The sequence below is a fragment of the Centrocercus urophasianus genome, unplaced genomic scaffold, assembly GCF_019232065.1.
Source record: "Centrocercus urophasianus isolate 14NV4802_14NV808 unplaced genomic scaffold, USGS_Curo_1.0 seq_13, whole genome shotgun sequence".
Lineage (NCBI taxonomy): Eukaryota > Metazoa > Chordata > Aves > Galliformes > Phasianidae > Centrocercus > Centrocercus urophasianus.
Window position 1 is genome coordinate 26,602,611 of NW_024884475.1, and position 23,663 is coordinate 26,626,273.

General features: G+C 33.8%; 1 protein-coding gene across 1 annotated transcript in view; it reads left to right on the plus strand.

Annotated features, from left to right (window-relative positions):
- The window catches only part of TUSC3 (tumor suppressor candidate 3), a 107,129-nt gene that overhangs the window by 57,301 nt on the left and 26,165 nt on the right, over nt 1-23,663 (plus strand). The window contains exons 7-8 of the mRNA XM_042812293.1: nt 11,922-11,958; nt 16,606-16,614. Coding sequence (XP_042668227.1) covers nt 11,922-11,958; nt 16,606-16,614 — 46 coding nt within the window. The remainder of the gene's footprint in view (nt 1-11,921; nt 11,959-16,605; nt 16,615-23,663) is intronic.

Here is a 23,663-nt window from a genome sequence, read left to right on the forward strand (position 1 = left end):
TCTCTTTTCCTTTCTCCCCCCCCCCCCCCCCCCCCCCCCCCCCCCCCCCCTGGGGCGGCGGCGGGGAGGATTTCACTTACTATATTGAGTATGTGACTACAGATATTTGCATTGTATGACAATGGGCCAGAGTCTGAAGTCTCAAATTCCAAGCATACTCTGTTACAGAATTTTTGATGTTTTAAAAAATTCTACTGCCTTTGATTTGAACAATGAAATTTTGTAATTCTTTTATTATGCTTCCAGCTGCAGTGAATGTACTAGAAAGTGTTTCATAGCACACAGTTTCCACTGCTCAGTGATAAATGGGTTTTGTCATTTTGTAGAAACATATTCTCTTTCAATGTGAAAAGCAATTTTTTTTTAACTTACACAAACCTTTGAGATCTGTAACCTCTTCGTCTTAACCATTTTAGTTAGAAAAGTTGACAAAAGAAACACATTAAAATATTTGCCATTTAACTTAAGTTCTCTATCAGCTTCTTGGAAAGTTACCATTAACTGAACACTCCTGGATTTGATATTATATTCTTATTATGCTGTCTTTGAAAGAGTTTTCATACTTGCTCCTTTCTGCTTATAAATTAACAAATGCTCATCAGAGCTCACAAGGAGAAACTCTTTGCCTACTTTGGGACAGGGCAGATAAAGAGGACCATGTATAGTTTCTCGTACTCTTCCTTATTTACTACTTTTCTAATAAATTGTTGTGTAACTTAGGCAGGAACCTTTTCTGTAAATGTATGGCATATTCAGCCAAGTTCAGCTTTGACAATCACTAGTTAAAAGAGATTGGCTGATATCTTGGAACTTAAAAGCAAATTTGTTCTCTCTGTGTCTTAATTGCACTTGCAAAAAAAAAAAAAAAAAAAAAAAAAGATGTTTTGATTACTGATCTGCTTTGTATCAGGAATGTAACATCATACTGAGATCATAAAATGGCATAATTCAGTCTGTCAACCTTGTTATGCAGAAGGAGAGCTAGTAATGTGGTAAATAATCTCTGTAAAACACAGTTTATAAAAGTTTAAAATTTTTCGTTACTGCCTTGCAGTAATAAACTTACGAAGTTTTCCGATAGAGTGACAGAAAGAGAAATACTGCATAAAAAAAAAGAACCATTTCTGTTAGTCTTTTACCATACCTAGGTTTATACAGTGCATTTCTTAAAGACTTGTTTCTGAAGTGTAATCTACCTTAAATCATTTAAAAATATCCCTTTTGTCCTTTCTCAATCTTTGCCATCTTGTTTTGTTTTTTTATAGCATGAACTCAGATTCATACTATAAAAGCTGCTACTTTGGTAGTGCAAACACAAGCAACCAAATAATGAGAATAACCATAACAATGATCTTAAATTCTAGTTGCTAAACTGCTGTATTAGTCAACATGTCTACTTATCTATTTTTGTTCCTCTAGATGTCTTCAGGTAGGTTAATTTGATTCTCTGTTTCACTTTCCACGTGTTCATGTGTCAGTGCTCTTATCTCATTGGAGCTACTTTGGTCAGTATGTAAAAAGTCAAATTCTAAAAATTTAAAAGGATGTAGGTAAACACAGGATCACCAAGCTCCTGATTAATTTAATATATCACTGACCAGTAGTGTTGCAACTTAAAGCTCTGATTTTTACAATTGCTAGAAGCTTAAGTGTTTTGCAGACCGTTACATGACATTTTTTTCAAGAAAACATTATTTAATATGTTCCCATTTCATTTTATCTGACAGTCGTCTATGTTCCTCAAAATCTTAAATCACAGAGCTGCTTATATAATGCTTCTGTAAAATATATTCAGCCATAATAATAATAAGCATTGTTTTTGTATTGTCTGCAACTGCAGTTTCTATATCTGAATGAAATTTAACTCACTGCTTTATTTCCAGTGCTGAAGACTTAGTACCAATTCCAAATTTACATGTCAATACAAGGACTTCTTGTGTACAGTACTGACAAACTGCTTTCAATGATCTTAACATTTAAACTCTTGTTTTCAACAGAAGGCACAGAATAGCTCACCAAGCTTAGTTGTTTTATTGTTAGATTCAACTTCATAATTCTTAGCTTTTTGAATTTCCTAAGAGTTAGTAGTTCATTCTCTACTGTAGGGTCTAGTATGCCACCAGACTTTGAGAGGGATAATATTCTGTCTTTATCATAAACTGTTTCTTGCCATCTCCATTTATTTGCTTAGTGCTTGTCATAATTTTAGTTGGCACTTCATTTCTCTTCCTTAAATTCCTTTAAAAAAAAAAAAAAAATTTTTTTAAAAAAGATGAAAAAGCACTTGTTTGCTTGCCTTAGACAACAGTAGTTCCTAGAATCAATTTATTGTAGAAGTACTGCTAACATTTCTTAAAATTTTTAACTTCAGCTCTGCGCTTATGGTTCTTTGCTTGATTACCAAAATTACTTTGATTCTGTGATTATATTCTTGCAATGAAGCTTTTAAGCCATATTTCTGTAATTCTGAGTAGGTCTGTTCTGTAAAGTGGATACGCTCTCTTAGTGAGGTTTCTGGAGTTGCTTTCTGTATTTATCCCTGCATTCAGCTAATTTTAGTTTTGGGATTCATATACTATCTTTCAGTTCTGCTTTTTGTTGGCCAAACTAGTTCAAACTAGTTGTGCTAGATTTCTGTCTTGATGTTATCTGTTGTATTTTTGGATAACAAGTTGAAGAACAAGCTTGATCTAAAAATAATGAAAATGGTTTTGAAAGCTTATAATTTTCCTTCATTATTTAGAAACTATTAGAATTTGGAAAGTTTGTGTGCAGGGGGAGATACTGTATTTTCCTTGTCAGATAGTAGATGACTTTCTACACAAGCTGATGCTTTGTGAGATGGATAATAGTTTTGCTTGCAGCTATATTAATTGGATTCTTTTCCTGTGTCTTGTATTTTAAAAGCTTGTTAAAACTGTTCAAGTGTAACAAAAAGTGTGTTGTTAGGAAGTAATTTTTATATGTTTTGGTATTCTTTTAATGGATCAGATCAAATATAAATATGTCTTTTACATTACAATATTGTGTAACATTTTTAAAAGGGAAGATTTTTATTCAGGAACCATCTTCGAAATATTACTTTTCAAATTGTCTCCCAGATGGGGATGTCTAGTAATCTGTATGTTTCTGTAGTTAAGTAAAAATGTTTGACCTCTCTGATACATTTTTTCATTTGCCAATGTAAACATAAGGTACTCTATGAAAATTTATACTTGGACTATTAAGATACTGAATTCACAGCAGCTTTCTATAGCAAATAGCAAAAACAATTTTCATGTGATGTAATCTAAATCTAATAAAAACGAAAGCAGAAACAAACCACCAAAACAACCACCTGAACTATTTCTTGGAACTGTCGTTAGAAATACCTTCCCTCTTGAGCTCAGTAGATCATAGTAAATTGTCTTTTTGCTTTCAGCATTTGTCTAAATATGTATACATGTAGACTGTATTTGGAATGAGTGATTTTTCTGAAAGTGGCCACGTTATTTGGTTCAGCTTCAATATATAAAAATGTCTGTGTGACAGAATATATTTATACTATGTATTTCTTTTGGATTTTTTTTTTTAAAGTTCACACAGGTGATTGTCCCAGTGTCTAACATAAGATATCCAGATTAACCTTGTACCATAGCAATGTTTTGGTGCGTCCATCAACAATAATTATAAATGTACTATTGAAATTAATACTTTTTTTTTTTACTGGAATAGCTAATCATGTTAATATACTTGATAGAAGTGAGAAGTAGGTTATTTACTTAGGGTTTATTCAATGAAATAGATTTTCTGTAGTCATCACAACTGAATTTTCTTAGAAACTTTTTCTAGTGAAGGGTTTCTCTAGTCTTTTCTTAAAATTTTCATCCTGATTCAGTCGAGAAAAACTGTAGCAATTGGCAGTGTAAGGAGTGGAGCTAATGTAAAAGAAAACAAAGTATCAAATAATTCTCAGCGCATTAAAATGAACGACATTGTAGCGTTTGGAAAACTATTAACAGATGTATCCCTCCTAATGTTTTGAGGTTGAAGGAGGGGTAGTCATGTTGGCTTTTCAATAACTTTCTTTACAGCAAATGTTTTTACTTTGATATAAGAAAAGGGCTATCTTACCCAACATTTTGCACCCAATTTTTAATGTGGGAAGAGAAGGAAGTAAGAGTTCTCATGACAAATTTTTTTTTTAGATGAGAGATAGGAACCTCTAAGTTATCAATTCTTGACGCATGCATACTGTAAAAGTTTAGATAGGCTCATTTTATTGCAGTACTGTATTTTGGCTCAGTAAAGATAGAACACATTCTCATCAAATAAAAGTGGATTTTGGACAATCAAGCAGGCAGCAAGTATTTTGTCATTATAAAATCCAATTAAAAAACAAAAACAAAACAAAAAAAAATACCAGCCAGATTTTAATTGCTACTCATAACAATAGAAATTCAATTTTAATTGATCAGTATTTTCAAGTAATAAACAGTTCTTCCCACTGCCCCCCTTCCTTTTAAGTATGTGTTGATAGTCTTCTAGAAGCAATTCAGTTTCATTTGGAAAACAAACTGTTCTGTGCAGAAGAGTTTTATATCAGAAGTCAGATGAAGCTCAACTACGTGAAGCTGCAAAGCTCATAACCCACTATATTTTATCTTTCCATTTAATTTTTTTATCCTTTTAAATTTTGTTTCCTTTAAGAACAGACAAGGTTAGTTTTATCCTGTTTGGCAGATACCATTGACTTTAATATGATTAAACTTTGCCAAGCAGTATGCCTCTTCAGAGTTTCTGAAAGTCTGTCTTTTCTTAAGTGGTGGTGTCGTTATCAGATCACAAAATTATTCACACTGGAAATGAGAAAAAGATATTAAGCCTGGAGATGATATTCATTGTAGCTGAATAGAACTGAGCAGATGTTATTCCTGTACTTTAAGATTGTTGTTTGTTCTAAAACCTTAGGAAATATTTTAAACAAGTTTGAGGGAGTGAGGAAAGAAGAGAGAGAAAACTCTGCCAGCATTCCTTGTTGCATAGTTGTCTTTTCCTAAATCTGATAGATTATTTTACGAATATTTCATATTCCCTTCCCGAAGATAACCAGATAACCTTTAACAAAAGGATATTGATGTTCCTTTTGTTGCAGTAAAATTTCAACATTGTGTGATGATTCAAGTTTCAAAATATGTTCTATCCTTCAGAGACTTCCAGGGTTAAAGATCTAGTATATTCTTCTGTTGAAGAGCAGTTCAGTCTCCATATAGTTTTCCAGTAAACATTGGAAATACTGTCATTTCAATGTAACAGTGTTAGATTTTTCTTACACCTGTGAAAAATGTCAAGAGAAAGAACAGGCATTTGAAGTAATATCTGAATTTTGCTGCTTCACTTTTGTTTTTAATCTGGAAATCAACAGTTACTACTTGCTATTTTGATATATATATGTAAAATGTATTGTATATGTTTTCAAAGAAACAAATTAGTCTGATTGGTCCAGCTCTCGTGCCAATATTTATTCCTTTCTTTAACTAATCTTTCATGTTTACTGACTATCTGAAGGAACAAATTATAGAAGATGACTAAATTAAAAGGTAAACTAAAAAGTCTTATTCTATACACAGATTGTACTTCTGGGTTTCTAATAAGCAGTAGGATCCTCCCTTTTATATAGCAGATACTTCTCTGTGTTAAAACTTTCTGCTATTCTGTGTGTGAAAACAGAACTTCAAAACTGAGCTCTGGAAATATGCAGAAATATTTGGGCATATTAGTATTCACAGCCATTTTGTGTGGCAGTAATCTGGAGAGAATCTAAACAATAATGGGTACCTTGCCTTCTGAGTGTGTATTTAACCAGAAGTATACTACAGTAAGTGGAAGTAATTGGGATAGGATGGAATCCTGAAAATAGACAGATCAACTGAAATTGTAAAAGCACAGCAATCTGGGGGAGAACACTTCCTACAGAAAGAGTATACTACCAAGTTAGTAAGTGCAGTCCAAACTTATAATACTAGTTTGAGTTTTTTCTTCTCCTTTGCTTCTCAGTATTGTTAACATTGACATCCATTTCATATTTTTAACATTAACATCCATTTCTTATAGCCCTGTAATTCTAAGTGTGCAAGAACTTAGAAGCAGGAGGGGCCTTGTATGACCAGTCATGGGCAAGTGCATCTTATCAAAATCTTAAACCTAGGTTTTGTTCCCACACTCATTTCAGAGCACTACTGTAGCACTTTGTATTCTGATGAAAAATTTTGACTGATTTGCCATTTATTTGTCATTGCTTGCCTCTGAGTTGAATTCCTTCTTGTCTCTTGTGTACATTTATAGATACCCTTCCCGCTGGCCTTCACTTTCTAAAGCCTAGACAAATTCTTCTTTCTGATAAAATAGTATTTTGTTCTTTTGACTTGCTTCCTGTTCATTATAGACAAATCCTCACTAGAGGTGATGGGTAGTTTATTAATATATTGCAAGTATGTTTTGTGTCCTGAATCTGACTTAATTTTCTGATGGGCAAATCACAATAATTAAGAACATGCTCATATTCACTTTTCTCTGTTGTTTTCAGATGAGAACATAATTTGTGGAAATTTTCTTACTTCCCAAGCAAATAGCTTTCATTTCTTCCTGTGTAATGTAGCGTTGTTTTTAAATCTGATTTTTTTCTGATGTTGGCTGAATTTGTTAGTACCTGTTTTTTTACATGTCAATAACCTGATACTTAATAAATTAGTCTCAAAATGTGGGCTTCTGTTAAATATTTCTAAAACCCAGTTCAGCCAGGTATTCAGTGTTCTGTAATGTTTGCTTTAAACCCATTTTTCTAGCTTTAAATGTAGCAGAATGAATTACTAAAGACTAGAAAAGTAGTACCACATTTGTTTGTCATGAGGATTAGTTGCCTTGTGAAACATATTTTGTCTGCTGAATATGGTCTCAATTTCTTTGGAATAATTACTTCATCTCATTTTTCATGTTCCTTCATACATTTAATTGTTCTCTATTTCAGATTCATCCAAAAGCATTTCAAGTTAATGAAAGCTAAATTTGCTTTCCGAATCCATGTGTTTTCCATGTATGCTAATCCATAGATACACACTAGCATACTCTGATAGACTCAGGATAAATATATAAAAAAATAACATTACTTTTAGGATTTAAGGTACTACATTTGAAATTAGGCTTTTTGAGTTTGCCATTAGCATGGCATAGATGTATTTTGTCAGCTGCAAATCTCTGGCTGCCTTTTATTCATCAGTAGCATTGCTGAAAATGGAATTCAGAAATTAGGTCATTATCACTTTTTACTGCATATTAACTTCTTTGCTTGCTCTCTGTTTCAGTTGTTGAAATATGAGCTATCTCTTTTCATTACATTTGCAGAGTTACCTCAGCTTACTTCTTGACAACTTTCATTTTATCTGCAAGCTTTCTGACCTTTTAGGAGAGAAATGTATTTGCTAATCAGTCTCTTTTCCACTCTCCCTAAGGTTCATTGTTATTCCTTTAGGGATAATTAATTAGCAAGGTCTGGAATCCATTCCTGAATCATCTTTTCATCTATTTATTTATTTATCTATCTATTTATTTATTTAAATGGATATAGATCCAAGGTAGCTTGAGGAACTATAACTGCTAGTTTGTGGTTCACTCAGTTCACCAAATTTTCTAGTATAGATGACTTCCCTCATTAATTTTTCATTTCACTTGACCTCTTTTGAAAAATGAAATCGTGTTATTGCTCATCTTTTAGTCTAATTTGTTGAATTAATATGGATCATTTTCTCTGCAATTTTTATACTTCCTGTGACTTCACAATACCTTTTCTCTTATGAAAACTGTATTCAAAACAGTATTGCTTCTTGTTGAACTGACTGAATATATGATCTGCCAGTTGTCACATACATATCAGTGATGCCTGCTGTTATTACTATCTATTTCAATTGCTATGTAGAAAATTAGTCTTATGTCTATAATAAGGAGTTCTTTTTCTAAATGCTTTTCAGTTGCTCAGCTTTGTGAAATCCCCCACCATGAATGGAGCCTGTGTTATCTGCTGAAATGTTGAAATTTTTTTCTTTCGCCAGGGCCCGAAATGTTCTTCTGAAGCTCAGCGTATTACTTTCTCACTTCCATTTTTCTGCATCAGTACTTAGTTCAGATAAGGAGTGCTCATTAGAACACCTTAATCACTTTAATTTCCACCTTATATGCTTGAATCATGATTCTGTGATTTGGTTGTCATTACACAGGATTCATGGAATGTGTTTCTTTTGAATGAAGATAAAAGGTGGACTCCAGGAGTTCACTCAATACACTTCATGCTGCTGCTGTTTCTGTCAGTCCATAGAACCAGAGAGAAACTACTGTGAAGTAGAACCACTTGAAATATGTAGACTGGGTAGTAGGTTCTGAGAATTAATAGGCACTACTTGCTCATAGAAATAGCCTGGGAGTCTGCAGCAGCTAAACATAAGCATCCTTGCATCAGTATTGATGATCGTCTTCAAGTATTGGTATTTCCTCTGATATGAAGGGTGATAATGAGCAGGGGGTTACAGTTCCATGGAGATATTCCAAACACGGGTTTGTATTTGTTCCTGGGTCGAGGCATGTATTACATTTTACCATATACGCTCTGATAATAGTTCCTCAAATCTGTTTCTTGCTGATGTATGTGTATATAAAAAGCACAGCTAGAAGTAACTTTGAGATGTGTCAACATTTATCTTAGCAGCTACTGCAGTCATCATCTATGTTAGGCTTCTCTTATAGAGCTGTTCCTCTGCATCTCTGAGGTTGTGATGCAGACAGTAATATTTTGTGTTCTCTGACTGTTGTTTTGTTTGGGGTGATTTTTTTTTTTCCTTTTGTCTTCACAATTGCTGATGAAGGGCTAATTACCAAATGCCACAAAGACAAATAGTGATCCCCAGTCCTTGAGCAGGAAAGACTGTAACAACTGCTGCTACTGTAGTTGTTCTTTGTCTTAACTGCAAACAACGTAATACACTGAACTATAAAAGGATAACATTTATTACTCCAAGAAATAAAAATTCTTTCATAGACATAAAGGAAAAAGCTCATTCTTCTAACAGAACTAACAAATACTTCAGTTTATAGGTGTATGTGTATATTTAATAATTTAAATATTTCTCCTTTCAGTTTAAAAGATGGTTCTGTTATTCCTGATGATTTTAATTTGTCCAGCTTAAAAAAAGTGAAATAGGACACATTCAAACATACAGAAATTGCATTTTAATATCTATTAAAAAGGTAGTGTATTTCTCAAAAGACTTTGCTAGAAAAGGATTGCTAGATAGTATTAAAAATACTAGTTTTGAGGGAGACAAAAGACTAACCTTCAAACTTTTTCTGACTTTGTCTCTTATCAGTCATGCAAGTGTCAGAGTCATAATGTGAATACTCAAGAAGGCTTTGAATTGTCAATAGAGGAAGCTTCCTCTTTGAGCTTATATTCACTGGAACAGAAGAGATAACGCTATTATCAGTGTTCTTATAGTGTAGCCAATTTCTCATTGAGTGTACTGAAATGCAGTTTTTAATACAGTTTAGATATTAGTATAATGATAAATGCATCAGACTTTAAATACTGAATTCTGAACTGTATCTGGGCTGTTTCAGTATAAAGTTCTACTCTTATATGTCTCAGATATTTGTGAATATTTTCTGAAAAAAAGTGGTTTTTAAATACATTTCTATGTATACCCCCACACATCTCCACCCTCTTTTTTTTTTTTTTTTGGAAGTTGACATTAAAATCTACATTTATTTCTGGGATGTGAACCTTGGATCAAATCATCAGCCTGCTAGAACTTTAGAGTCTAGCACTGGAATATAAACATAAAGAATAAATACCCACTGTATCATATACAAATAGCATTATTTATGATGACTAGACTAGGGTTTTTATGCTCTTTTTGATAATGCATGTAAACTCAATATTTTAATCACTGAATGTATGTTGGTTTGAACTGGAGTTAATGGACTTCTTACTTTTATCTTACATGTATTGATTTTTAGGTTTCTACGTGTTTACTAACATAGAAAAATCTGAATGCATTTCAGTACACTGTGCAAAATGTGCATGGTAATACAATAACTCTAAGCTTTTATATGTGGCTCACTTCAAACTTGCTGATACTAACACTAAAATCGAGGACTTAATCACTACTATGGACAGAGAACTGTGAAGATTTTCTTTATTTGCTTTTGTTTATAAGTTATTGTTAGCCATATGTCTACTAACTCATTTAAAATCATTTCAATAAGAATTGTATGTTATCTTTGTTACCAGATCGAGGTAGTCTGAAATCCTTACTTCAGTTAGGTATTCTGAAGTAAGACTTATGTTTTACTTGAGTAAATTCTCATCCATGACCTTCTGATGTAGAGGTTAGCAAATAACAATTGACAGTTGTATCAGTGTTTAGGTTTCAGTAACCATCTCATATATATCAGGTGTATGACAATACTCACTGTAAATATTAAAATAAAGTAATCATCAAATATGCTAAATGCCTAGAAAATTCTATGCAGATAAAGCTTTATCTCAGCTGAAAGCTAGGTTATTTTATTCAGCATCAGAAAAAATATTCCGTATTTTATAAGAACTAACCAGTAGTGAACATAGATCTTCATTTGGTATTAACAGTATCCTGTATTGTGCAAAGTTGGCTATGTTTCCCTGTTAATATCACTCAAGAGTCTGATAATAATTTTTATTTTTATTTTTATTTTTTTTTTTATGTAAGATTCCAAATGAGTTCATACAGTGGCCATTAAATCAACTTAGGATATTGTGCTAAGAACTCTACCAGTGGGAAATTTCAGTGTTGGAGATTTTGTATCACTGCTAAAATGTATTTTCTAATATGTGAAAGGTCAGGCTATAGTACCCATCTTCCAGAACAAGGACTAATTTTTTTCTCATTTCCATTTAGTTGTTCTCAGTTGCCTTCTCTCTTATCCTGCCAATCTACAAGTCTTCAAGAAGTGAAAATAATTGAAGGAATTAATAAGTGTTTTCTCAATTCTCTTGATGCCAAAGGAGTAATTCGAGTTGGGAAAAAAATAAATAGATAATTAGATAAAAATAGGTAAGATACTTACATCCAATACTTAAAGCAGTACTATTAGGAAATACATATTTTCATATTGCTCTACATACATTACTAGTTTGAATCCTACTGTTGTAGTTTTAAAGAGATCCAATTCAGATAGCAGTTCAGTTCTGTAAGAGGTAATGTTTTGCGAAATTGCTATAACTTGTCTTCAAAGTTCCAGATACATAGGGAAGAAACTTAATCTCAAATGCTGCAACAAAAACAGGAGTTTACTTGTAATATTTGTAATATCATAGTCTAACTTTTCAAATATTAAGTTGTTTCATCTTGAAGATATCTAAACAATTGGCATCTGTATTTGAAGTTGTTCTTTGGTTTTATTAACCAGCTTAACTTACCTTTTTTGAAAGAGACACTGCAAGTGTGGATCTAGAGACTTGTGTTGTGAGTATTGAATTACTATTAGGATGAGCCTGGAATCTACTGAAATATCCAGAATACTCTCCTTCCAGAAATATTCTTTTTCAGTGATTCTAATCAGTGTTTTCTGAAAGTAGGACATTCAGGACTAGGAATTTGATGCCATGGATTAAAGACTGTCTGGAACAAGTATTTCTAGAAAAGTTTGCAATGTTAATCACATATTATTCAACATGGGTAAGAGATTTCTTTGGCTCACTGATGTGTAACACTTTTACATTCAATATAAAAAGAAAAAGCTTGTAGCAAAAGTCAGTGAGGTACAAAGCTGGCAGCAGCTAGTCAAGAGTAGGCAAAAAGAAAAATAAAATTTAAAAGGAATTATCTTACATGACTGATGTGTGACTATGACTATAGAGTGATACCTAAATATGCAAGAAAATCTCCACAGAATGTTCATATATCTTCTGAATTCTATGTAGGTGTTTATATTTTTTTAATTTCCAGAACTGTAAGATTTAAAGATATTTTTCAACTAGCTTATAATGCATATTTTCGTTATGTGCTCTTTATAGACAGTTGAAGAAATATAATTATACTCTAATTCTTCATAGAAAATTGATAGCTCTAGGCTGAAGAGTTGGTATTAATTCTTGGGCAAGACAAAGGCATACCTCTTTTAAGTCTTTCTGTAAGAAAGATCTGCAGACAAAAACAACAAATTCTAGTCAGCTGGTATTCTAAGGAACGAGGCCACATATTTTTGATGAATTGAGCTTACTTGAAACCTGGTTTACCAGGTAAAAAAAAAAAACAGGTTTACCAGCTAAAGGAAAGTTGCATAGGAGAGGTAGAAACATTACTGGCTCTGTCCCATGGTGGCTATAAAGCTTTCGTGTTAGCAATTACATTTGATAAGTTTTCTCACTTATACTCTTTATAAACAATAAATAAAATCTTTAAATCTTAAAGATATCATGTCATCTTTGTAAGCAGATTGAAGAATTTAGGAAATGCAATAGAGATATATTGAGTCCATTGTTTTTACTGAATTGATTTTCAAACTAAGAATGGAACGTTGTGTAATTTACACTAAAAGACAGTGTAAGCTTCTAAAAACACGCGTTCTGGTTTCACTTGGCATGGAGTTTACTTTCTTTGTAGTGACTGATGTGTTGTTGTGCTTTGGCTTTAGGAGAAAAACAACATTGATAACACATGTTGTAGTTGTTGCTGAGCACTGCTGTATGGAGCCAAGGACATTTCAGGTTCTCAGCTTGTACTCCTGCAGACCCCTGTCTTGCACAGTTCTACAAGGAGCTTGGAGGAGACTGAACCAGGACAGTTGACCTAAATTGGCCAAAAGGGAGATCCCATGCCCTGTGGCACCGTGCAAAAAAACTATAGAACAGTGGGGTGTTGGCTGGGGGTTGGGAAGTACTGCCTAGGAGCTGGCTGGGCCTCAGCCAGCAGGTGGTAAGCAATTGTATCCTGCAGAAGAACTGTGAAAGGGTGTTTTCTGCCATTGTACTGCTTTGTTAGAAATAACCATGAAATGATTTGAATGGAAAAAACACTTGAACATTTTTGCTATTAAATGCCTGTAAAACAATCGGCTCTTAGCAGACTATTCAGGAGTAAGATCTTTTGTAAAAGCCAAATCAAAATAACTTTAAAAAATGCAGTAGTCAAAAGAGTGAACAGTTTTTAGAATTATAAGGACAGTCTACTGTAAATTCTGTGCTTCATGCACGGTTTAAATACATTCCAGAAAAAGCTCAGGAAAGAACGCAGGATCAGCTTAACTATGGAAGTGCTTCTGTAGGTGGAATGATAATGGCAAACTAGGAAAGCAAATGACATGCAGATCTGAGTGAGGTCTGTTAAATAATGACATGGAAAGTAGGATGAATTTTCAGTTTATTCTGATTAAATTTGAAGGCAATGTCTTCAAAAAATGTAGTTCTACACATTAATTAGAAAGCTGTGAAACTCCTTGCTTCAGGCTATTACAGATATTTAAAATTTACAACTTTCAAAAAACTGCTGCACAAACTTACAGCTAGAAAACCTGTTCAAAATGGTAGTTTCAAGATAGACTGCCTAAAACCAGGAATACTGCTTGGGCGACAGTTTCTCAGAGGGATTCAAAGAGACCATTCTAGATCACAACCAAGATGATATTAAGCTGTAATGTCATTAATAGGTTTTATCTAAACTATCAGGTGCAAAGTTGTTATTGCCTTTGTTCACATCTTTTAATAAAATAAAAGCATGAGTTAGGAAATAGTTGAAAATTAACTGCAAATAATTCAAGTGTATGTACTTCAGAAAATATGAAAATGCTGGAAGTATAGCCACGAAAACATTTTAATTACTTGATCATTTAAAAAAAAAATAAATTGAGAAATAGTAGAGAGATAGTACTGGCTGTTCTCATCTTGATGTGTGATTGGAATCATTGAGAAGAATGAGCACATACATTACACATAGTAGCTTCTAGCCATCACAGTTCTTTTCGTTGTCGAGGTGGGTATTACAGTAAAAATCAGTGCTTTACTTATCAGTCTCTTGCTCAGCCTCTAACTTAAACTTGTTTGCAGAACCTGTTCTTTGGTATTATTGAAAGGTACCCGGATTTCAGTGTGCTTTTCTCTTCTAGTATCCTATTTAGTCTTCTGACGCTCAGTTAAATATTACATAGAAATAAATGTTAAAATAAAATTCTTTAATTCAGAGTGAAGAATTACTTAATAGTTTGTAACATGCAACTACATGGCTTATTGCATACTGTGTATATTTCTAAATATTTGACGTTTTGCAGTTCTGTGTCCAGTAAACTGTTAGTGTGAAATATTGGTTCTCTTGAAACATAGCAAAACACCTATGACTTCTTTCAAATCAACATTTCATATTATTATTTTCTGTACACAGAAGAAACCTCTGTGCACTTTTACAAATAGCACAGCACTGGAATTCTGCTGTCATTGCGAGGTTTTGTAATTGGAGCTTTAGAATTCATTGTGTACTGCGTATCAACTAGATGGCAAAAACTTTCTTTCGTTTTCCTTTTATTTAAAAGATATTTTCAGAAACTGCCTCTTGTGCTAAAAGAATTGCTAATTAGTTTTTAAGAACTGAGAAGAATCCTGAAGGTCCAAAGACTTTAAAGGAGACAAAATTCATTATGCAGCCAACAGTAGCTCCTCTAACACTGGGAACAAGCTGTTTGTCAAAGTGATGGGATGTCTGGAGAAATGGTCTTTGGACTGTGTTTATGTTTTTAAGTTAAAGTATTTGCCCGCATAGATCAGTTTTGAAAACTGATACAATACTGGGGGTTTGGGGAGTTGTTGACTTGAGTTTTGGTGTAATTCATTTAGAGAAGGTAAGAAACACAACATTAGAATTTGCTTGTCTCAGCAGTAAATTAGTGAATTAATTAAATTTAGAGAAGTGCAGCAGGTTGAGGGTAGTGTTCAGCCTTGATTCAGGTTCAGCTACTAAAGAAGTTTCCCATAGATCTGAGTGATGAGGTTTCTAGATCCTTGATCAGCTTGTTAGACTGTTTTTGTACGTTAATTTTCATTAAAAAATTTATATATGATATGTGATTAAAAACTATACACAGTTTTTCCCTTCTCTATAGTACCTTCAACTGTTATTCTCCTTTCATCTGAGTAGTTATTTCTGCCTTAATTTGCTGAGTATAAATTTTTATTTTTGATGTGTGAAAGCTGTTGTCCTTTGCTTGTGGTTCTTCATGTGATGAAATGTACCTATACTCACAGTTACTGAAAAGATTCTCTCAAAGACTTCTAGGCTTTTATTTTTCATAAGTTACAGCATTTCATAGGTAATACAATTATTATTTTTTTTACCTTTCTAAAGAGCATATCACATTGTTCCTAAATCTGCAGATGTCATTTGCAAATTTCATGGCAGCAGATTATTCAGTGTAATGCCAGATTCGATATGTAGTACCCATGTTCACCACTACTAAGTGTCACCAAATGAGTTCTGCCCCCAGAGAGGTACAAAAAAGTTCTAATTTCTAATTTTTGTATTTTATATACAAAATTGACAGAATATATTTGGCCTCACATTTTTTTCTTAATGTTAAATTAATATTTCTTGTTTTATTTTTATAATAAACAAAGTTCAGAAAAGAAATTCTTTTCTCAAATACAAAGCATTGAAAGGATATTCTTTAATTCGTACACTTTCTTGGGAGGTATGTCAATTTTATCCAGATATGTAGGCTGCACAGATTGAAAGCATCTTTTTCCTGTCATTTAGCCTGAGGAAATCGATAGAAATGCTTTTCAGACCTTGAACTTTTCTCTATTTCTTTTTTTTTTAATTGGGAGAACAGTTTTGTATGTGCTCTATTTTGTATTTTATTTCTGTTTATGTTTCACTGTAATATTCTCTCACCTTCTTATGGTTTCTTTGTGCTATTTCCATCTCTTCTAATTCATTTTTTTTAAAGTGGTACTTTGCATTTAAACCCGTAACATCACTGACCCGTAACACCTCCCTGGATTTACTTTACCATCTCCTTCATGGTATATCAGCTTTTCAGAAATTCATGTGAGCAATTAATCTTGTGGATTTTTATTTGCTTGTTTAGCTTTTTTGTTCTGCTTTTTTGTTATTGTTTGTTTGTTTGTTTGTTTGTTTGTTTGTTTGTTTTGGCCTATTCTCAATGGCCCTGTCAGATGAGATGTTGATCTCTCTTTTTTGACTTTCTTCTTCTACCTCTTTCAGGCATCATAGCTCTTTTACATTTAACATACAAATGCTATTACAACAAATGTTTTGTGGTAGTGGTTTCATACTGATAGTAGTGTGATGGAGTTGAGCTGTCTCTCTCAGTATCCATCCTCAAAAGAACAGAGGAAGAAAAAGGGCTCATGAGTTGAGATAAGGACAGGGATATCACCAATTACTGTCACAGGCAAAACAGACTAAACGTAGAAGCTGAATGTTGTTTTTTGCATGTTTCTAACAAACTAGCGCAGTGAGAATTAGAAGCCAACTAAAAATGCCTCCAACCTTTTCTACCTTCTCACTCCAAGTGATGCAGGGAACAGGGAAGGGGGCTGTGGTCAGTCCATAATGCTGCTCTTCCATGGTCGGTCACTCTGCCTCTGCTTCATGTGGAGTCCCATCCTTCCCAAACTGGTCTCGTGAGTTTCTCACAGGCTGCAGCCCTCCAAGTTCTGCTCCAAGGTGGTTCCATGCCTCAGGGGCCCATCCATCAGGAGCAGACTGTTCTAGCGCAGGTCCCCAAATGTGGCAGCTCCCTCAGCCCTCCTGCCCCCCCAAAGGCTCCTCTCCCCAGGCTGCAGCTCCAGCACAGGGCTGCACCTGCATGGCTGTCTGTGGGCTGCAGCCTCCTCTCAGACACATCCACTGCTGCATGCATCATGGGTTCCTTCATGGCTGCACATGAAGACCTTCTGTGTGTGGTGCTCATGGATAGTCTGCTCCACCAAGACTTCTCCTGCCCTGCAGGAAACTTCTGCTTCATGCCTGGAGCACCTCTTACCTTATTTCTGCACTGACCTTGCAAGCTGCAAGGCTACTTCTCTTATATTTCTCACTCTTCTTTCTCAGCTGTTGTTTCACAACTCCTTCTCTTACATCCTTCTCTTACATCTGCTCTCCCAGAGATACAGTGAGTCTTGCTGATGGATTCAACTCTGGCAGTGGTGGGTCTTGTTTTGGAGCTGTTGGGATATAGCTCATATCTGACACAGGACAGCTGCTGAGCACTGCTCATATACGTGTCCCTGCAGCCCCCTACTAACAAAATATGGCTATGTGAGCCCCATACAGTTGTTTTCATCGGTATTTAATGTTTTAATCGGCAAATCTTCTTCTGAATAGTGAGCTATCTTAGGTTTTACTTTTCACCAACCTTGCCTAAATTAATGGCATTTCTTTTCAAACTGCTGAGCATATACTACAGTCTAACTTGAAAATCTAACCATCACTTCGAGTGCAACTTCAAAGATTTGTGTGGTTGGAAATTTAGTTTGTGCGTTCTTAATGTATTGTAATCCTATGTTTACTTCTCTCATATTAGAATTATGCAGTTGCAGTAAGATTTACTGTATAATCAAGATTTCTGTATAATCTTGAATGTACTGGTCATTTTGAACTTCATTGCTTTTTGCAGTCATGTAAGTTTTTGGTTCTTGACTGTGGGTTTTGTTTGTTTTCTTAGTCAGAGATGGCTGACAGAAGGAACTTGAACTGCAGCTTCTCTTACGCATAGCAATATTTGATTTGTATTCATCATAGGCTGGAATGCTTGTTAAGTGTAGCACTGTAGATGGGTCTGAGGTTTTGTGTCATAACATATAATTTTTACCTACAGGCTTTTATAGCATATTAAGTTAATGCTTGCAATGCTAAACAGAACTATATAAAATACATCATTATAAATTTGATAGCTGCTGAAGTACAAGATGCTTAATGGTATAACACATCTATTGAAAAAAATGTGCTCTCTTGCACATTCTAATAATTAGGTAATATCTGCCAGTGTGCTAAACAACAAATTTGAATAAGTGACTCCCACAGCTGCCTTCATAAATCATGGATTCAAAGCATTTGTTATTGTGAAATAAATTTCTATTTGTCAAGTCTGTCTACTTTCAAATTTTATATTCCAAACATGGAGTAATTCCTTTGTTCTCAGTTTGTCCTGGTAAAGGCTTCATTTTGCTCAATTTCTATGTCATGTCAGCAGTACTTTTTATAAAATAGGCTAACTAGACCCAAACTGCCATGCAGAAAATTGCTCTGGGCAATACAGAGTAATTTTTTTAATAACTCAGCTGAACAGTTTTTTATAAAATACAGCCTTATTCTAGAATATTGATGTGAATGTGAAAAAGCAGTGCATCAGCTCTTACTTTCTAATCCATTTTCTCCCCTGAATTTTTTGTTCAGACTTTTTTGTAAAGCTATTACTTACCTGAAACAAAGACTAAATAAGAGAGATTATATTTGGAAGAAGACAATAAGGATTCACCTTTTTTTCCATTGAGAAAATTCTAGTCTAGATGTGGGTTTTCTGTTGTGATGAAATTACTAAGGTAGCTTGTAGAGTTGTGGGGAGCAGAGAGATTAAATACAAAAAATAAGTCTTGGGAAAAAAAAAAAAAAAGAAGTAAAAGAAGGAATGTAAATAAGTTTTCTCCAAGTGTTGTTTGCTTGAATTCAGATTTCTTAAAAGCTGGATTAGAGATGTTCTTTTTATCCCAAGAGTAATGTTACTACGTAATACTGTAAAGCTGTAGTATGTAATAAAGTTTAAGTTTCATTATTTAAAGCTTTAGATTATTAAACTGTATCTTATTGTAATACAGAATTTTAGATCTGTTAATGCAAAAAAAAAAACCCCACCCACAACAGTTATAAATAGTTCTCATGCTTAATTTTGCTAATCATGCCTGCTTAGTATTTCTCCTTCCCTAGTTACTTAGCATTTAAAACAATGCTCCAAATATACAAATACCCATTATACCTGCACAAGATTATGTGCAGTTCCAAAAAATGATGAAAGTTACACTGAAGCTTGCTGTTAGTCTATGAAACCTATAGTTGAAATAACTTAGTATTTCCCTAAACTGTGTGCATCTGAATCAGGGCCTGCATCTACTGTTCTTGAGGTAGGTAGTTACACCAAATTCAGGATTGTTTCCCACATTCCCTCATTGCTGTTAATTGAGTATGGGCTCCAGTAATTTGGAATCACATAGTTCATTCTCCTGCTTTGGTTTCCTCATTAGAAGTTTGGGTTCCCTGACTATAGTTTGCCTTCCACGTGGTAAGCAAGCAGAATATATTCCAAAACAACTAGTAATAGTTGAACTTCAGTTGTTCAACTTTGACTAATATAATTGATTTGATGCTCACCTCTGGCTGAAATAATGTTTGTAGGAATGTCATTTTTCTCTGAGATTTTTGTCTTCCTTTTATAAGTTGAATTAAAAGTTGCTAAGTTGTTAAGCAAAGCATCACCAAAGCATCACTAGCCAATCAGCTAGTCTGTTGTGTAATCTTTCTCACTGTACAAAAATGCTATTTCAAAGATGCTGAAAATTTTAATTTTATTTCTGCTAAAGTCTCTCATATGCATACTGTGTGTTATAATGCCATTTCAGGGAAAATAAATTTGTTGTATGCCAGTCTTTTAGGTAACTTGGGAATTCAATGTCATAAAGGTAAAAATTATTTTATTCCTAATGAGAGTTCAGGTCTGTATTTTTCCTCTGAAATTCACTAAGCGGTGATTCATCAATGGATTGCTGTATTTTCTGTCTTGTTATTATTCAGTAATTAATAAATTACTACTAAAAAAAAAAAAAAGAGTTCTCTCAGTAGGATAATTTCAGTATTAAAGCTACATAGCTGAGCAGAGAGTTCACAGTTTTTGATTTGCAAGGTCATCTCTACTAAATAATTCCTTTCATAACACTTCTAGATGTTCCAAATAATACAATAAAAGCTGTTTAGAGGCAAATTTATACTTTGGTTTATACTACCTAATTTGGTAGTATAAAGTAACCAGGATTTCTATACTATCTTAAATTATACCAACTACCTTTCCCAGCCAGTTAGATGGCAAAACTAAGCAGCATCTCTTCACTTTTACTCTAGGCTTGGGAACCCAACTTGTATTCTGTACTCAGTTCCAGATGGACTCCGTGGAAGTCAGCCAGCACAGTCTGTCTCAGCTAACCAGTCCTGTGAAATCTGGCTGCCTTCTCTGAACTGTTTTGGTTTGAGGCAGTGAATGCAACAGAGAGCTCAGGCATGGAAGATATAACTCATATCAACTAATTAACAAGTAAATCAAGGAGTCTGTGTGAGATTGTTATACCTAGCTACAGTACATAATTTTTTAAGATTCTCAATGTATTTCTTAAACACGGAGGAAATTATGCATAGCATTTAAACCACCTAATCCGATATAGTTAATATGTTTTACACTCATATTAGGTAAGAGGTCATCTCAACACCTGAACTAACAGTCAAAGTAAGGATGTTGGGATTGGTTAACACATAACATATTTTATTTGGAAGGTCCAATGCTGAGTTTCTAGATTGCCTGACTGTTTTGTACCACATGCAGGAGCATAAGCTGAACAAAATTACTAAGTGAATAGACTTTACCTCTAGTAATTTGGTCTAGGTCTCACAGTTTTTGTGTGTGCACTGTAACTGTTTTCTTAGTCCTCATCTTGTTGGTTTGTAGCTAAGCTCAATTAGATTTCATGTAGGATAGCCACTGCTTAGAGAGAGTATGTACTAGCAACACAACAAATAAAATTTTAACTGGAGCGGCATTCTGTTGGCTTTCATTTGATTGGAGATGTTCACAAAGCTAGTAGCTTTCTAAAATTTATTTCCTATGGGTTAGAGCTAAATTAAACTCATCTTATTTAATTCTTAAATAAAAGAAAGATCCCTGAAAAAAACTGCTGTTTCAAGTATTTACTGCACATTTCTTGCTGTAGTGATATATTTTCAGTTTGCCAGAAACAAATTTATTGTATCAAGTTTTAAATTAGGACTGAGTTTATATTTATTTTGTTTTTAATACTACATTCAGCTGTGAAGCAGTTAAGCATCATTTCCAGATATGTCTTTTTATTACTACATATCTATAGTTAAAAAAAAAATTTCTATAATAAACATTTGAACATTGTCGTAACTTTGGAAATGAATATATGATTAGATTAGTCACAGGTTTCTGAGCTCATTAGGAAATGGAGTCACAACTTAGTATGTTTTTTTTTTTACTTTTGATAGAGATATTACTTCAAATATTTACTTTTTCAGTATTAAACTCTTTAATATAAACTCATAGCCTACCGGGTTCTTAAATTAAGTTAAACTTCTTATTTCTATGTATGAACTCAACAGGTACTATTACTTCGTAATAAGGATATTTTACAGAGCGTGCTCCAGGTGAAACTATGTTGTTCTTTAGATAGCATGATGTGTAAACAAGAAGCTGCAATGAAGGAGTTTGAAAGCTATGAGCCTGAATGTGTTTCACTGTTCTGCTGAATCTTCCTGGAGAAATTCATACAGAATCATGAGAACAAACAGTAAAAATTTATCCTAATATTTGACTTTGAAGTGTTTCTTTACTGAATGAATTAGTATTTCTCCATACCATGGTTGACCTTTTTCTGCATAAACACAACGATAAAGTACATGAATAGTATTGTGAGAGAGTTTTAAAACTTGTGCATTTTAAGAATTTAAGTACTGCAGGCAGTCAAGGCACTCCTAGATGTTAATTTGAAAACATAAAGAACTCTGGTGTAATAAAGTGTTCTTATTATTGTTTATTTGTTCTATAGATTAAGAGAAAATAACAAATTGTTACAGCTAATGTAAGTTCTTGGGAAAATTGATTTACTGTAATTGAAGTAGGCCATTCTGAAGACATACTCATAATTAAGTAATCCATAGCTTTGCATAATGTTCCTCTTTTTCATGAATTTCATCCTGAACGTTAATGTGCTAAATTAAGACAAATTGATAGTGTTTTATCCTGTTTGTGTGGAGTTTATAAATTTATTTTGCAGTAATTAACTAGTGTGTTACTTTACCTCTTTCTAGTTATACTAGCCTGAATTTGGATTGTTCTCTCCTCTTGCCCCTTCTTGCCTTTTTCCCATGCTTGCTCTTCCCCCATCCACTTTATCCCTTTTTCTTAGCTTTTCTCCTCCCAAATGAACAATCTACCCCATTCGTTATATCCATAACCACCACCTTTTGCGTTTCTGATACTGTTCTGTGAGTCCTGCTTGTTTCACAAGATTTAACTATCCAAAAGGCCCTGAAAGTCCTCCCTAGGGTTAATTTGTGAATACTGGCTGTCTCATATAACTTCACCATAGCCACATCTGAAATCAAGCTGTTCCTCACAGTACTGCTGGCAGCTTTTATCAGACACTATTCTGTCAGACTCTTCCTCTGCTGCCATCTGTCACAAGTCAACAAATTATAACAGAATATCAGTGGAAAGGTTCAATCTCTACTTACCACCACCATCCTCCTTTAATGTTGTGGGTCAGTGTAACAAAACAGGAGGCATTACTTTGAGATCAGCCCTTTCATTTATTTTTAGGAAAGAATACTAGAACACTCGAAATCATGTTTTGGCTTCAGTGGAAAACTCCGGAAGTTAACTGTACTGCCTTAATACGTGTAACTCACAGATGCCTTTTTTTCTTTCTTTTTTTTTTTTCTTTTTTTTTTTTTTCCTGATTGCTTTATTTATATAGCATTAACAGAAAGTGAGAATAGAGTACAGATAACATTTAACTCAAGTAATTTACTGAACGTGACAACTATCAGTCTTGATGGGGTATCGCAAGCATATGCTGTACTTAGGGAAATTTAAAAATGTATTATACTGTTGTTATCCTTGAATAGCTTAGTGAGGGATTATATGTATGTGCCATCTGCAGTTCTATTACACTAAATATTTAATGAGTTTACAAATAGTAGATAAATATTTAACACTACTTCATAGAAATTTGCATTTAGTAAACAATTGTAACTGCCAAATATAATGGCCTGATTTAGATAAATTGTTATTTCAGTTAGCAATTCAAATTGCTTCTGAGAAATTAAACCTGAGATAGGACAATGTTACAGGTGTAAAAGGGCATGTTGTTCAAAGAGCTAGCCATTCGTATTTCAGGTCTACTATTAATCTTACTAACAGCATTTGCTGTTTTCTCAGTTGTGGTAATTCTGTGATTGCATCTGTTCTGATGGACTTCTGCTTTATATGGTCTTCCCCCTTGATGCTTCCAATATGAAAGAAAAATACTGAGTTTATTCATGAGTTTATTTAAAGCATTTGCCTAGAGCATTCTCAGCCAGATAGACTTCACAGAGTTTCCAAATGTGAAGTGGATTAAGTGTCAGAAAGCAGAGAAGATAGCAAAATTGGAAATCTTACTTCTCAGTCCCTTAGTAGTTTGTAGTCTCAAATAGAATTTCACAAAAATATATGCCTTGCATGTAGGTTGTTCAGCAATTTTACAAAGGGAAGGAATTGTGAAAATAAAAACTCCACACATAACAAGTTCCTTTATGTTAGTTATCTGG